This window comes from Colletotrichum karsti (assembly GCF_011947395.1).
Source record: "Colletotrichum karsti strain CkLH20 chromosome Unknown Scaffold38, whole genome shotgun sequence".
Taxonomy (NCBI): domain Eukaryota; kingdom Fungi; phylum Ascomycota; class Sordariomycetes; order Glomerellales; family Glomerellaceae; genus Colletotrichum; species Colletotrichum karsti.
The window spans coordinates 265,542-280,980 of record NW_024065938.1 but is presented as its reverse complement, the minus strand read 5'-3'; the positions used below and the strand labels follow the sequence as shown (position 1 = coordinate 280,980).

Here is a 15,439-nt window from a genome sequence, read left to right as displayed (position 1 = left end):
ATTCCAAACACATCCTGATCTGCAATGCACAATACCTACGATGGCGACTACTATGCTAAGGTAGCCGACCGCCATATTGCCCACCGTCCAATGTATTTTCTTTTTGTTCCGTTGGCGCCTAGCATGGCAGGCCTGTCCAGCTCAGCCCAAGGTCTCCGATCAATGGCACTCTGTGCCGCCTCCTTACGCAGGAGACGTGCTGGTGTCGTCCAAGTGGCTGTCTCTCTTTATGTCTCTCGCCTATTGCTGGCTGAGGTCGCTGCATATTCGCTTCCATCAATCAACGAGGAACGAGACTACCAACACCAGCAATCATCACCCTTCCCTCAACCCGTACGCCTCCCCCCCCCGGCCACGACTTGACCGCCAGCCACCCACACTCCCCCAAACATTGACGCTCTCAATCGTTCCTACATAAGCCAAACTCAACGCATCCTTGCTCGACAAACACCCGCGCCGCCTCCCTCCCACGCCCCCCATCACACGATCGACGCACAAACACACAGACACACATACACCGCACCGGACGCCTATTGCCCTTGGCTGCCCATTCATTGGCCAAGCCGCCTTCCGCCCAAAAGCCTCAAACCACGACGCTAACAGCTTGTCTTGCTTTTTTGAGCGTCTCCGCCTCCCGTCTCTCCTATTCGCGCTGTATTGTCTCGCCTTCGTCCGTCCCTTTTTAAGCTTCTGTCGCCCTTTTTGAGCATCAATCTGATGCCTGCTGGAGGACGGACCTCAATCTCCACGCCCTACGCCGGTACCACAGCTGAAGACGCACGCAGGGGAAAAAAGACCTATATTCATATGCACCGCCATCTCTTACACCCGCCATCCTCCCTGCCCTTACTTCTTCATTAATCCAGGCCTCGAACGACAAGTTGCTTCATTCGCCAGTTGACATCTCCACGGACGAGCTTGCATACCAGTCGACGATTTGGGCTCTCTGATCATCCACCACTGTCGATATTCGGACAAAGTGACGTCTGCATCCGGCTCGACAACACAAAACACATCGCACCCTTTCGGAACATTTTTCTCACCCTAACGCCCACTCGAAGTTCAAAAAGTCGATCGATCCCACCCAGGCCCAGGATATTTTTGAGCAGCAGCACCCAGGATCTCCGAGAATTGTGAGGGACGACTTGAAAGACGTGGCATAGCGGTGGAAGTATCAGTAAGAGGGAGGGATCAAGGGCAGACCTAAAAGAGGTCCGGACTCGACCCCGCCGCCGACTCGACTTTCACGATCACACAAGTCCCACCCATCAGTACGACTTCACCGTGAGACTCATCAACATGAGGAATCCGAAGCCTCCCACGTGATACAAACTTTTTCCTCGATTCCCGGTGTCGGCGTCTAGGAAATCGGAGTCGCAATGGCACCCTGGCCGCGCGCACTGGAAATCCCCGATGCATCGCACCCGCCATCCGCGGTGGCATCTGAGGCAATCAGTGCTCGCCTCGATCCTGCCTACGACCGCATCCCCGACGGCCTAACCGATCATCAGTGGACGATCATCCAGTCCACGTCGCTGGCTGTGGCCGCTCTGAGCTTCGCATCCGTCACCCTTGCCTTTTACTGGTTCTCCCGTATGAGACGGAGCTTCAGACATGAGTAAGCCATGTTTTACTCAGATACTTGAAATTCAACCCCACTAACAACTGCGCAGTCTCATTATGCTACTCATGTCGAGCGATATGCTCAAGTCTCTTTGGTTCATCATCTTTCCTATCGCCGATTTCAGGAACGGCCCCATCCCTTCCGACTCGTCATTTTGTCAAGCAAGCGGTTTCTTCCTCTCAGTCGGTATCGAGGCCTCTGACATTGCCGTTGTCCTCATCGCCCTACACACGGCTCTCTACATCTTCCGCCCACGATACTCCGGCCGACAGAGTGGTCTGTATCCTCATCGCCGAACTGCGTTCGCCGCCTTCATTTTTGTCCCGATCTTGATGGCCTCTCTGGCCTTCATCAACTGGCCCGGATATGCAAACAATGGCGAGTATTGCTACTTGCCTGTTCGGCCGGAGTGGACGAGACTTGCGCTCAGTTGGGTTCCTCGGTACCTGATTTTGCTTACCATTGTCGCCCTGTATGCGTACATTTACATTTATGTCACCCTCCGCATCCGGCGCTTTGGTCGGCTCAGCGCTATGAGGAGGGCAAGTGCGACTCACTTGGCGGGCGATTGGGCCCATATACCATCAGTACCTCCTACTCCGACATCACGTCGCGGATCAGAGACATCGATAGAAGAGTCAGAACGACGGCGCACTTCATCGACGGCCACTACCATGAATGCCGATATTGAGCTTCTCCACAGCCGTCAAAAGATTCAGTGGAACTGGCCAAAATACGGCAACGAGGATGGCCGCATTCCTGAGCAGGATGAAAACGCGGAACACATCAGATTCGATCAAAGCACGAGTCCTCTATCTACCACATTTGAGCCTATATCTCCACCACCTCAGAGTTACATCCGACGCGACACGATCGACATGAGCCCGTCTTACAACAACAACCACTACCATCGAGGTAGTTTTAGCACGTTCATGCATCCCCCTCACAGCCCGACGACAGCACGCGCCAAGTCGTTGGCCAACATCTGGTCCATCCTTCGCCGTGGAACAACCCTCGACTCGGACCCTGACCACAACGCCACACCCTTTCTTTTCCATCCGGCTATGGATGGTACAGGCATGGCAAAAACGCGCGACAAGATCCGTCGCCAACTCCGCCTTCTTTTCGTGTACCCCCTTGTATACATACTCATTTGGGCCGTTCCTTTTGTGGCCCACGTCATGCGCTGGGACAATCCAGAGCAAGCCGGTCCTTTCGTGGTCGTGCTTTTATCACTAGTAAGCCTGTCAATACAGGGCCTAGTCAACGCTTGTTTGTTTTGTGCAGTAGAGAAGCCCTGGATTGACAGGAGAACAAGTTACAGAAGAACACCGTCCAAGTTGCGACGAGACAAGGACGAAGCCCGGCAACGGGCCGGACAGCGAGCATCATCATCTTTAGCATAGTCATTTTGGCGTCTTGATACCACATGAGTTGAATGAAAATTTTCTTGATTATTTATCTCAACATATCTCCTTCACAACTCTGAAGAGTCTCACTATCATCATAGGTGAAACACGGTGACCATGGTTCCACATCTGAAAGTGCAGCGAATGGCTCAAAAAGGCAACTTTGGCCGTCTACCGTCGTCGTTCAACGGTCCAAGGTGGCCCGCGCTCCCCGGGGCCCAGGTCTCGTAATGAAGCCGAGGTAGTGGGTACCTCCGGCGGTAATTTCGGCCCCACTAGCGCCGTCGGAGCCCAAAGCTTCGGAGAGATGCGACATTGGTGAGACGTCGTCCTGTCTGCCCTGGCTTCATTTCCCATTCTTGACCGCAGGTTTAGCACCAGATGAAAATGTTTACAATGTGACCATGGGACGAATTCGCAGCGCTGTTCGTAGCTCCCATGTGCTGTTTGTCACGAGGTCAATGTTGACTACTGCGATTCGCAACTGGCAGCGGAGGGTCATCCGACCCATGAGGACTTCAGATCCTCTGCGAGTCTGCAGCGAAAGTCAAATTAAGCAGATAATCTCAGACTGGTTACTGGTGCATATCCTAATCGATAGGTAAGTGTTGATTCCGTACAGGATATCTCACGATTAACCGCTCTAACCGCTTCACTCAACAACTGCAGCCTTTGGAGGATCGCTTTCAACGTAACCCGCAATTGGGCTGGCGCTTTTTGCAGCACTGGCGGTGGCTATGCTTTCTACGGGTCATGTTGGTGGCTAGAATAAGGCTGCGGCTGAAGATCACTGCAGGCTTGGTGGCCTGCAGGTCGCCCAACTTGTCACACTGATTGACCAAAATGGTTGCCTGGATCAGGAGTGACGTAAAATGTTGATACGCAAGGCTGATGTCCACGTTGCTTTTAGGCGCATCTTGAGAGCCATTCTCCCAGATTGTTACCCTCTCCGAGAACCTTACTGATCGTACCTTTGACTTGCCTCAAAGGCATCTGCATAATGGTCACCAACGGGGATTCAAATAATGTTGAGAACGAGGTCGAAACTCACAAGCTTGACGGGCCACAGGTGAGAACCATGGTCTCGCCACCGTTAGACGATAAGGATACCTGCATGCAGGAAACCACGAGGTAGGATTCTTCAGCGGCAGTAATGCACGCTGGCTATTTTCTCGCTCGCGACAAAACTGACGCTTTCTAGTCCTATGGCGCAAACAAAGCGACGTCGAAGTCGGAAGACGATTCTTCAAAACACACTCAAGTCCTGGAGTTTGCACTCCGTCTACCGCCTCCTCTTCAATCCCCACAACATCGTCTACAACCAGTCCAAGATCGTCATCTTCAAGGATCGCTTAATGGCCTTGCTAGCCGCAGCAGTGCACATAGCGCCCATCGCGACGACGGTGGTGATGGCCCGCCTCGTCTTCTCCGAATACTGGATAGGCGGAGACCTCACCCCTTTTAACGCCTGGGACAAACAAGCCAACCTGACCATCCAGTTCGCCGCCAAGCTGCTCGAGAGTCTCATCATAGGATCTCTCGCCACGATCATATTCACGTTCATACGCTACGAAGTGACTCTTGGCCAGGGTGCACCGCTCGCAGCGTTCTTCACCGGAAAGGATTTTGAGTCTTTGAGCTTCCTGTGGTCGGATGAGTTCTTTGCTATGATGCGAGGACGTTTCTCGTCGACTTGGAAGAAGGTGGCCTTCTTGGTTTTCTCAGCTGTTTGCTGCTTGCTAGCCGTGGTAGTCCCTCCCGCAACGGCGACTATCCTCCTTCCCATCCAAGACTGGTACGATATGGGAGGTTCTTGGGTCTGGATCGAGAACCATGGACAATACATGTATCCCATGAACATCACCTCCAACAGCACCCTCCCCGGCGACATATGCCGCGTCGCGGGCGATACCCGCTGCCCCTCGGCGGGCTGGGAATCTTTGGACCATTTGGCGGCTTTCTTCCCGACGCACTCCGTTACCAATCTCGATCAAAGGGTGTTCACACGGACACCCGGGTTGTGGCCGGTCCCCACGGTGGGAGCGCTGCTGATGATCAGCGTGGACGTCCGGGAGCCTTTTGCCAGCATTACAGGTTGGAGTGACACACGCTGGGAGGAATCACGGATGATGCTACCCCATCACGCCATAGGTGCGGGCATGGTTTCCACGATGCAGCTCTGGGAAGCGGCCATGTCGCTCATGGGAATCGAGAACAACAAGCAGTACAGGGGGTCATCTTCCAGGTACAGCACGCATCAAAACGTAGCGTCGGTGAAGACTCGATGCCTAGCAAGTATGCCCGGCAACGACAGTTCCTTGCCTGCAAGAGTCGTGTTCCCAGATGTTCGAAGCCCCGATAGGCTTTACGCGGAAATGACTACCGACGATCCCGTCGTGCGAAAAGTGATGGCGAACATCAATGGCTCCATCCCTGAGTTGTTCTATTTCGACATCGATCCAGAAGGAAACCTGGCAGGGAACGCCTCGGTAGGCTCCATCGTCTCTCTGCCACTTGGAGAATCACATTCCGCGGTGTACGGGTGCATCACCAATGCGCAGTGGATGCAGAACTGCGAGGTCCAGGTCACCCCGGACTACCACGTCACGACGTACAAATGGCCGATCGACAATAGATGGGATAACGCAAACCAGAAAGCCTTCATCCACACCTCATTCGCGAACCTCAGCAACCCGTCCATCGACGCAGCCAACACCACGGTCTTCCAACGCCTCGCCACCACCGCCGGGCTCGTGAACCCGCCGGAGTCGAGGTCGGAATGGATACCCGGACACGTCGAGGCCCTCATAAACGGCATGCTGGTCAACGCAATGGCCCGCACCGCACCCCTGTCGCAAATCGTCACGAAAATGAAAGACCCCGACGGCGCGTGGTGGCGCCACTTCTTCCCCCGCGGCCGCGTCTTCGGGCTTCCTGAGGAGACCGCCTTCGACGTGTCGGACGACGACAAGGTGCGTCTGTCCTCGCTCTACTTCCGCGCCGAGATGCTCGGCTACGCGTACACGGGGCGGGACGGCACCGTCCGGTACTCCATGATCGGGCTGTTCTTGTATTGCGCCATCGCGGCCTGCTTCGTGGCGTGGAGCGTCGGGTTCGGGATCACGAGCTCGAGCTGGGAGTCGACGCCGGAGTTGTTGGCGCTGGCGATGCGGAGCCCGCAGCCCGGCGAGGAGACGATGCCGACGAGCGTGATGGAGGATACGAATGCGCTTCAGAAGAGTTATTGTATTGTTGCCGAGGGACAAGAATTGCTCTTGCGGCCTGTGGAGGCGACGCAGCCTGGGGAGGAATCAAAGGTTCCGGAGGAGGTGAGGGTGAAGCCGAACACTGCGTATCGGTAGAGCTTCCCTCGCCGATCCTTTTGGGGAGGCCGTTTGAACTGTCCGGTACGTCTGATACGGTTGAATGATGAATCAGATGTAGTTCGACAACGTAAATCACCATAGTTCACAGGTTTAGAAATGTCAGAAATGCTCTAGCGGATTCAGCAATGACAACATTGCGCACAAACACACGTATCTGGCAAGTCGACTTACATGAGAACATGCATCCAGGCCCCCCTCCCCTCCCACAACACCCTCTTCACAGCCAACTTCTCCGCCAACATGCCCATCTCGAAGAGCAAGTCGCCGGCCGTCATGAGCAGGTCGGCGAAGAACTTCACACCCAGCCGCGGCAGCCACAGCGCGCAAGGCACAACGACCGTCGTGAGCAGAATCATCACGTACATCGCCAGCACGCCGTAGACCGCCGTCCACATGTACCTGTGCTCCGACCGCAAGACCTCGCGGTCCAGTAGGCGCGTGATCCGGCCCGGGATACCCCGCAGCAGATCGCGCAGCCACCGGAGCATCTCCTGCGCCGCGGCGGCGGGGCTTTCGGGGATGTGCTTCGAGAGCAGGTACACCAGCTCCGAGACCCTCTCGATCGCCCACACCGGCACGGCGAACGCCGCGGGCAGGAGCAGCTTCAGGCCGACGCTGAGCATCAGCGGGACGTGCATGAGCCCGATGACGAACCCGTACAGGTGGGCGAGGTTGTCGAGGTAGACGTTGTGCGCGTTCATGAACCAGCAGATCCAGATGGGGCCGACGAGGTTCGGGACGAGGAAGCAGCCGCGGAGGTACATGTTGACGAGGGCCTGGTTGAGGGGCCCGACGCGGGCGAAGGCCTCGTGCCGGCGGACGGCGCAGAGGCGGCGGTGCAGGCCGAGGGGCTTGACGAGGACGCAGGCGTTGAGCCAGAGGGTGGCGTGGACGGAGAGGGCGGCGAAGGCGTAGTAGGCGACGGAGAGGGTGGCGTGGTAGAAGTAGAGGTCGAGGAGGAGGCCTGCGAGGAGGAGGATGTAGGAGAGGGCGTGCGGGGGCCATATGATTGGTGACGGGGTGGATGTGGTGGCCATGGTGAGGTCGTTGTTGGTGAGATGGTTGGAATGTTGAGATGAGGTTGGGAAGTTGATGGCTGGATGTTGGGTTAGGCGGACTGGGGTTGCTGAGCATGGACTATGTTGACCTTTTGGCCTCTCCAGCTGCCATGTTATGGAGTTGTGTGGATAAAGAAGATGGGGAGTTGTTTGTTCGACAACAGCTGCGCGTTGTGTTGTTCACAGTTGCGCGTTGTGTTGTTCACAGTTGCGCTCTCAACCCGGACAAAGAGTATTACATCAGGAACAACGACTATCATTGTTTCCATCAATGAACATGCTGAGTGTTCACTACAAACTTCCTTGATTCTATTTCACCCTAATACCCCGTCCGAACCGCCTTTCTGACAGTAGCCGTCGCTTGACACTGTCCTTGACAGGTAGACTTCAGCTTGTGGCATGGCCGCATACACATGTTGGCTAATAATTTGGGTATTGGGTGTACAAATATATGCGATGCTGCTCGGCCGCGGCGAAAGCTCCAATAGAGCGTATACAAGCAACTCTATTTATTACCCAAACGGCTTCTAATTGCTGCCGAACAAACATGGATAACTTGTTGTGGAACTGGAATACAAAGCTAGTTTAGTATGCGAGATGTACCGTTTAGAATTGATAAACGACGGACGGATGTCGTTGATTCCAGATTGGTGCCTAGCTAAAACGTCGAGTCGCATGTCCGATGGTCAAGGAGAGCATGTAGGGAAATCCATGCAACTTGCCTCTGGTACTCAAACGACATCAACTCAGCTTGCATTCAATCACACCATCGAGGACAAACTCACATGAGAGCGGATTAATGTCACGTTTTCAGACCAGATGTAACGTTGGAATTGCTGGTTAGGCTTACAAATATGCAAAAGAACGGAGCGACGTCTGACCAACGGGGGGAGGGAACGGAATCTGGAGGGACGGCAGTGGGCGTCATTCGCAGCAGGGGTTGGTGGAGGAGGGGGCTGGGGGAAGGAGCAAGGCATTCTGTCGTCTTCAGGACTAGGTTGATATGTACAGACGAGAAGAGGGTTGGCTGGGCTGAAGTCCTTTCTGTTACTACGCGCACGATCCTGAGACAGATATTCTTCGCCTGTATGCGTGTACCGACTTCGTGAACTCTATAAACTGGTCGAATTAGAGTGAAGAGACTCTGCATGTGTACTCGCTGGGTATGGCGAGATGTCGAATAGAGCCACAAGATTGGGAGTTGCTGCGCTGTACTGCACGGCGAATTGCAATTGGAGAGGGGACTCTTCTGCACAGAGTATAGCTAGCAGCTAATGGCAACTGCTTTGACCGACAAGAGTTTCAACACATGTGGAAAAGGAATCCATGGTCTGTGGATTGATAATCTCGATAAGCCAGTCGACACCTGAATTTCTGCTGACAATCAGGCTGTGAATTCTTAGATAGACCTCCTGACACCACGCAGCCTGATCTGCCACACCCACAACGCCCCTTATCCCTGAGGCGTGGCCAGGTAATATTATTAGAGTGTTCCTCGCGCTGGCATGCAGATTTAAGTGCTGATTTGCCCCATTTCCGAGCTTCTCTGCGGCGCAGCTGGTCTTCTGCGTCGGCTCAAAATGCTCTTGGAGCCTGCTTCCTGTATTAAAATCAATTTGAAAGGCCGCCCGGCGCTTCGCATTTTGTTTTCTTCATTTCGAGCTCAGAAGGAATTCGTTTCATTCCCACCGAGAAGCAGTCCAAAATCGCCGCCATGCCGCGAAGATCAGCAGACTACGAACTTCAGTCGTTCACTGAAGATGGCGAAGGCGAACCCCCGCGATCCAAAGTTCCTCCTTCCCCTCAGGCGCCAAGAAGACCGTCGCGTCGCAGTTTCTGGTTGACGAAGACCGCCTTGGTCTTGTTCGCCCTCGTCTTCATCGCCTGTGCCTCGATCTTGGCGTGGCTATCACACTACATCTCCCGAAAGAATGGGCTCCCACTCACGATCACATCAAGTCATTATGTGTGGACGTACGGGCCTACAGCCATACTTGTCATCATACTCGCAGGTTGGAGACAAGTCGATTATCAATACAAGTCTAAACAGCCATGGTGGGAGCTCATCAACGGCCCTTCGCCGGCTTCTCGGTCGGTTCTCCTCGACTACTTGTCGCCATTCCAGCCTTTGAGCTGTATCGAGGCATTCAGAAACGGCCACTACGTCGTGGCTTTATCAATCTTGACGTACTTCATTCTCAAGATCGTCATCTTGATCTCCACTACCTTATTCGTCGTCCAGCTCACGCTCCACGAGGAGCCAGTGACGATTCGCTACCACAACCGATTCGACACGGATAACATGTGGAAGTCGTTGGGATACGGCCACTCGTGGGTATCGAATGGCTTTTCCTCACGGTCCCCCCAGGCAGACGTGTCAATCTGGTCATACGTGGCAGAAGTCGACAACGTTACGACAGCCGACGCAAGCAGATTGGGCTTCACCAACCTAGCATATCAATCGTTCAGCCTACCCGCCCTTTCACTTAATATATCGTCAGCATCAGCCCCGGTCGACGTCTTTGTTCCGAACGTCACCTGCGAGCAGGCATCGCTGTCGTATTCGATTACTAATAATACGGTGTACTACCAGCTTAACTCTTCAACTTGTGCGGCTGCCAATCTGTCTATGGTACCCGCTTCTTGCGGCAGTAAAGATGGACGACCACCATGCTTGAGTGCCTTGCAGTTTTACGATGTGAATCTCATTAATTGCTCTACCGGCAATGATGAAGGGATGATCGCGTCAGAAGTGACGGGGACCCGCTCTCGATTCGCTGTTGTCTTCGCAAACCTATCTTTGGAACACAACGAGACCAGGTATTACAAAATTGATACCGAGAAGGCAGCTGCGGCCTTTTGCAAGATCGATTATGGCATGGTCTCGGTGACTGCATCGCAAAGTTACGCCAATCGTCAGATCACGCTCGAAGACGATTTGGTACTGGCAGAGACGCCGAGGCACCTGCCGAATATGACGGATCAAGATCTCGCATACATATTATCCGCTAATCTGGAGGCTGGCACCAAGACTCTTGTGGTTACACGGGACATTGTTCAAGAGTCTGGCAGGGTAGATCCGACATACTCCTTCTTTCAGCTTTTGGCCACCCGCCTAGATTGGACCAAAGACAGAGGATCTCTCCTGCAGCCCTCAGTTCTACTCAACATGTCTACAGAAGTTTTCATGGGGATATCCAATGGGTTTGCAAGGACAGCGCTACTCGTTGAAGACGCACAGAACGAGCCTTCAGAGGCCGTTGCCCAGGTCAGCGAGAATAAGCTTCACATGCGACATTATTCACTATGGCCCATGGTGGCGGGATTCATACTCCTATCCGCGCTTTGCCTGATTCTTGTGTTCATCGTTCCCGGAGACAACGCCAATCTCAACATCTCAGGGTCCATTGCTTCGCACGCCACCGTTCTTGCCAGCAGTCCTTCCATGCTTGGCGTTCTGAAGAACACGGGCCAGTACAGAAGTAGCCAACTGAAGAAGAAACTGGAAGGCATGAGATTCAAGGCCGCAGTTTCCGGTGAAAGATTCTCCGTTCAAGCTTTGGGAGATGGCTGCCATGTCCCACCTTCGACGGCAAAGAAAAGGCCATGGCTTCCTTTATCAGGAAGACTCTACATGGTGGTGTTTCTCTTTACGCTGCCAGTGCTGTCCATCTGTACACTCGAGCTTTTGCAGCGCCTCTCGGACAGACACCATGGATTCTTCAATATCGCCAATGCTGACTCCGCGGAATGGTCCTACATTGTTCGGCTGGCATCGACGCTAGTAGCCTTTGCTACGGCAACCATGTTCAACAATCTGGACTCCACTGTTGCCATTTTCACGCCATACAGTAGCCTCCGCTCAGGAAGCGTATCAGCAGACAGAAGCATCATGTACCACTTGCTTGAGGTTTTCCCCCTCATCGTGCCCTTCGACACGATGCGTTCACGGCAGATCGGTCCAGCAGCGAGCAGTCTGGCAGCCCTGATCGGTAGTTTCTTGACCATTGTTGTTTCTGGTCTCTGGATCGCTGGAGACCCTGTCCAAAAGCAGTGGAACTCAACGGCCACGACTCACAGGTGGGAGAACGGCTGGCTCTACAATGATCTCGATGATCGAGGGGCGGCGATTGCCCTCAACATCATCCGCCACCGCGGAGCTAATACACCCTCGTACATCCACGATTACGCCGTCCTTCCCATGATGTCTCTGGATGGCTCTTCGGCCTCAGTCAGTAAGATCAACAGCACATTCGAGCTCACAGTCCTACGACCCGTTATTAAATGCGATGTCCTTCCCAAAGAAAACATCATTGCCAGCAACATTCTGACTAATCTGTCGACTGGACAAGTGGGAGGACAGACGGTTCAATTCCGAGATGCCCTCATCACCCTGAAAATGGAAGTTCCGCCTGGTTGTTCCTCTAATACAACGGATAATGGATTGATCAGCACAGACCTACAGATCCAACGAGGTAGGGGGGATGTGATCATGGAGCCTGATCATAAATGGATTGGGCACTACTGGGACCTCAAAGCCAACTCCGGAACCTTCGATAGACCTTGCCCAACAGCCGGCATCTTGTTTGGATCAGTGGATAGAAGAATAGGGGGAGAAGCATATGGAATCTTGGATACGACGAACCTCACCGCACTCTTTTGTACCCAAGGCATAGAAGAGATTCCCACGACAATCACATACAAGGGAGATCCAAAGAATAACCACCTCGACGACGTCAACTTCCAAATTGAAAAGGGCAGGGCATGGCGCAACGAAACGAGCAACGGTACGAGTTTGAACTTCAAGCTGGAAGGACTACTCAGCTCCGGCCTGACCTCAATGCCAGTCGCGTCTGATAACCCGTATAATAGTGGATACTACGACATTTTCTTCAACCATCTCGTCTTCGGCCCGGAAAACCTTCTCGTCGCAGACCTCGTCGGCCCAGAAAACATCAAAACCCTCACAGAGGCAGTCAGTCGCAACTACAGGGAATACATGTCCCACGTTATCGACCACAACTTCCGGTCCGAGGCCTCTGGGGTGCCGGTCGAAGGGATGTCGTGGCAGATGACGACCCGAATTTCCATCCATCGGACCTCCAAGATAATTTTGCAGGCTCTGCTGGCGGCCATGACGGTGCTGGGACTAGTCGGATACAAGCTCGTCAGGCTGCGCGGGACTCTGCCCAGGAACCCCTGCAGCGTGGCCAGCACCATGGGGTTCCTGGCCGACTCGCAGCTGTGCGCCCCCGGCTCTGGAATACTTCCCGAGAATGCGGGAAATTCGAGCGAGAAAGAGCTCGAGCGTAACCTACGAGGGTATGTGTTTAGTCTGGGTTGGTGGGATGAGGTTGACGACAAAACCAAGAGCACGGGTACGAGTCTTCACGATGGGGAGATCAGAGACCCAGGAGTAGTGAACGGGCCAGAGGTTGGAGTTACACGGCGCAGATACTTTGGAATAGATGTTGGGCGTGCAGATACGTTGGGGTATTCAAGGAAACACAAGGGATAGAGAAGAATGTTACGGTTCGTCATATCTGGTGAACATGGGTTCAGAACTGTACATATGAGTTAGTAGAAATAAGACCAGAGTCAATACAATGGGCTTTCGGCAAGATTGTCCATCAAAGAAAGAGAAAAGAAAATTCCATGTTGAAGTGACGTTCAGGCTGACAAATTCAAGATCTAAGTATTTCGGAGTTCGCATCCGCGTACAAGTCAAGTATAACTCCTAGTCTATCGAAGTCGAAGGCCCAACTGACACCGATCTCCTGAAGACGTGCTAGGAGCTCGGCATCACAACATTGGCCTACGCGCCTGTACGGAGGTCACATGGTGACTGAGATATTCGGATTTGCCAACTTCAAGGAATCGGACGGTCGGCGGTCAATGCCGGGGTTTCAGCGCGCGAATTTCCAGAAGAATGCCGAGCTCCTGGACATCTTTTGGGAGACCACGCAGAAGTCACATGGGTATAATGTTGAGATGCTTGCATTTACGAGGCTGCTGGCTCAAAGGGAGGAAATTGTTGCCTTCCACGGTTTGAAGCAGATCTCGTACGCCAAGGAGAACTTTGAGGCGAACTTAAATGAGGATGAAAAGGAAATCATGGTGGATGAGGCAGACGATCAGGAGTCTGCAGGGGTGATGTTTGGGATGTACCTTAGTTCTTCGCCGCTATCTGCTTACTCTGAGGTATTGCTTGGGTCTTTCCAGACTGTGGGTTTTCCTGTTGGCACTCACAGTCAGGGAAGGTCTTCTTCGGTGTGGGGTTCCGGCCCCATCTCCGATCCCCGGATTCTGGGGTAATGTCCCGAATTCTTATTCGGAATTGTAAGCATCCATTAGAAATCACTGCTTAATTCGACCACATATCAATGAATGCCTAGGGACAAAAAGGTGCAAGAAGTACGCGAGAAGGCGTGCTTTTGCTCGGCCGCTCACATTAGCTCGCCTCGGCAAACACCTCCGAAGACCGGCGTAGACTTCGGAGATCGGAGTGGGTCCCCGCTGATAGTGCAGCCGGGCCTAACCCCGCAGATCGGGCTGTCGATACTTGCTTATCAACCGAGAACATTTGCAATCATCAGAAAGCCACATTAGGTGTTGGTTTGTGCTTCTATTCCTCTCCGAAACAGCTTATAATTTGGACACTTCTCGACTATTCTTCGGAGTCCTGGGACGACAGCAGAACTGCATTATTGTGACTGAAGCATTTCGCAACTTCATTAGCCGAAGTAATCAAGATTGCCGCCGACCACGAAGAAGCCGCTGGCACCCTATCCCGCGATCCTTTGCCATTCAATATGACCACGATCCACAAGACCGGGGAGGAATCTCGCCTTGCCTGCAGGTCGGCCGCTTTCACTATCCCCACAGCCGGCCAAGCTCCGACATACCTCCAAGCAAACCTCATCGTCCTCCCAAAACGCTACGCCGACGACTTCCGTCTTCTCTGCCACCGGAACCCGGTACCCTGCCCCCTCCTCGCGGAGTCTTCAAGCCCAGGAGACTTCAAGCAGCTCAAGTCTTACGTCCAAAGTCTCGACGGAAAGAGCGTCCTACCAGTGGCCAAGAACATCGACCTGAGACACGACTTCCCCCGGTACCGGGTCTATGAGGACAGCAAGCACGTCCCGGTCAATGGTGTATCCGAACCTCTTGACGTGGCTGATCAATGGATCGACGGCGATCATGTCGGATTTCTGGTAGGATGTTCGTTCAGCTTCGAGAGAGCACTCCATGAAGCCGGCCTTACGCCGCAGCACATGACGCATAACCGCAACGTCCCGATGTTCCGGACCAACTTTCCGCTTTGCGCCGCTGGAGTCTTCACCGGAGCGACGTATATTGTCTCAATGAGGCCTTACAAGCTCTCGGACGTCGAGAGGGTTCGGGACATTACTAGGCCATTTGTGGCGACCCACGGAGAGCCGATCGCTTGGGGGTGGGACGGCGCAGAGAGGCTTGGTATCAAAGATGTCGCGAAGCCAGACTGGGGCGAACCGGCCTTGAAAGCTGACGGGAAGACGGTGGTTAGACACAATGATGACGAGTATGTCCCTGTTTTCTGGGGCTGCGGTGTCACGCCACAGGAGGCCGTGATGAAAGCCAACTTGAAGGGTACGGTCATGGGTCACGCTCCTGGACACATGATTGTGCTGGATATCAGAGAGGAGGAAATATTCCCAGTTTAAAGCTAGTCTTTCATTTTTGCGTTATGCTCATGGAGGAAGAAATTATTATTTAAGCTTTTCTAGTCAACACTGCTACATAGCAAAGCTAATACTTTTGCGAATTCCGTGGAGTTGAGAGATCTCTTCAGAGAAAGTTTCACCGTTGAAAATGAGAATAGAAGCTCGTCACACGTCAAAAACAATACCTGATCATACTCTTGACTTGTACATCTCGCTAAGATTAAGCTAATTGCAGAATCTATCGCATCGGAGCATCTTC

General features: G+C 53.4%; 3 protein-coding genes across 3 annotated transcripts; 2 read left to right on the top strand and 1 right to left on the bottom strand.

Moving 5' to 3' along the window:
• Positions 1-1,379: 1,379 nt before the first annotated feature.
• CkaCkLH20_10168 (plasma membrane g protein coupled receptor that interacts with the heterotrimeric g protein a) lies at positions 1,380-6,395 on the top strand (the record flags this gene model as incomplete). The annotated part of the gene is made up of 4 exons (XM_038892882.1): positions 1,380-1,618; positions 1,674-2,862; positions 4,103-4,164; positions 4,235-6,395. 4 exons carry the CDS (start codon positions 1,380-1,382, stop codon positions 6,393-6,395), a joined length of 3,651 nt encoding a protein of 1,216 aa, XP_038741802.1.
• Positions 6,396-6,586: 191 nt separating this feature from the next.
• On the bottom strand, positions 6,587-7,456 carry CkaCkLH20_10167 (uncharacterized protein; the record flags this gene model as incomplete). The annotated part of the gene is made up of 1 exon (XM_038892881.1): positions 6,587-7,456. One exon carries the CDS (start codon positions 7,454-7,456, stop codon positions 6,587-6,589), a length of 870 nt encoding a protein of 289 aa, XP_038741801.1.
• A 1,735-nt stretch (positions 7,457-9,191) lies between these two features.
• On the top strand, positions 9,192-15,180 carry CkaCkLH20_10166 (uncharacterized protein; the record flags this gene model as incomplete). The annotated part of the gene is made up of 2 exons (XM_038892880.1): positions 9,192-12,855; positions 14,216-15,180. The coding sequence occupies 2 exons, from the start codon at positions 9,192-9,194 to the stop codon at positions 15,178-15,180; spliced, it is 4,629 nt and encodes a 1,542-aa protein (XP_038741800.1).
• Positions 15,181-15,439: the final 259 nt, after the last annotated feature.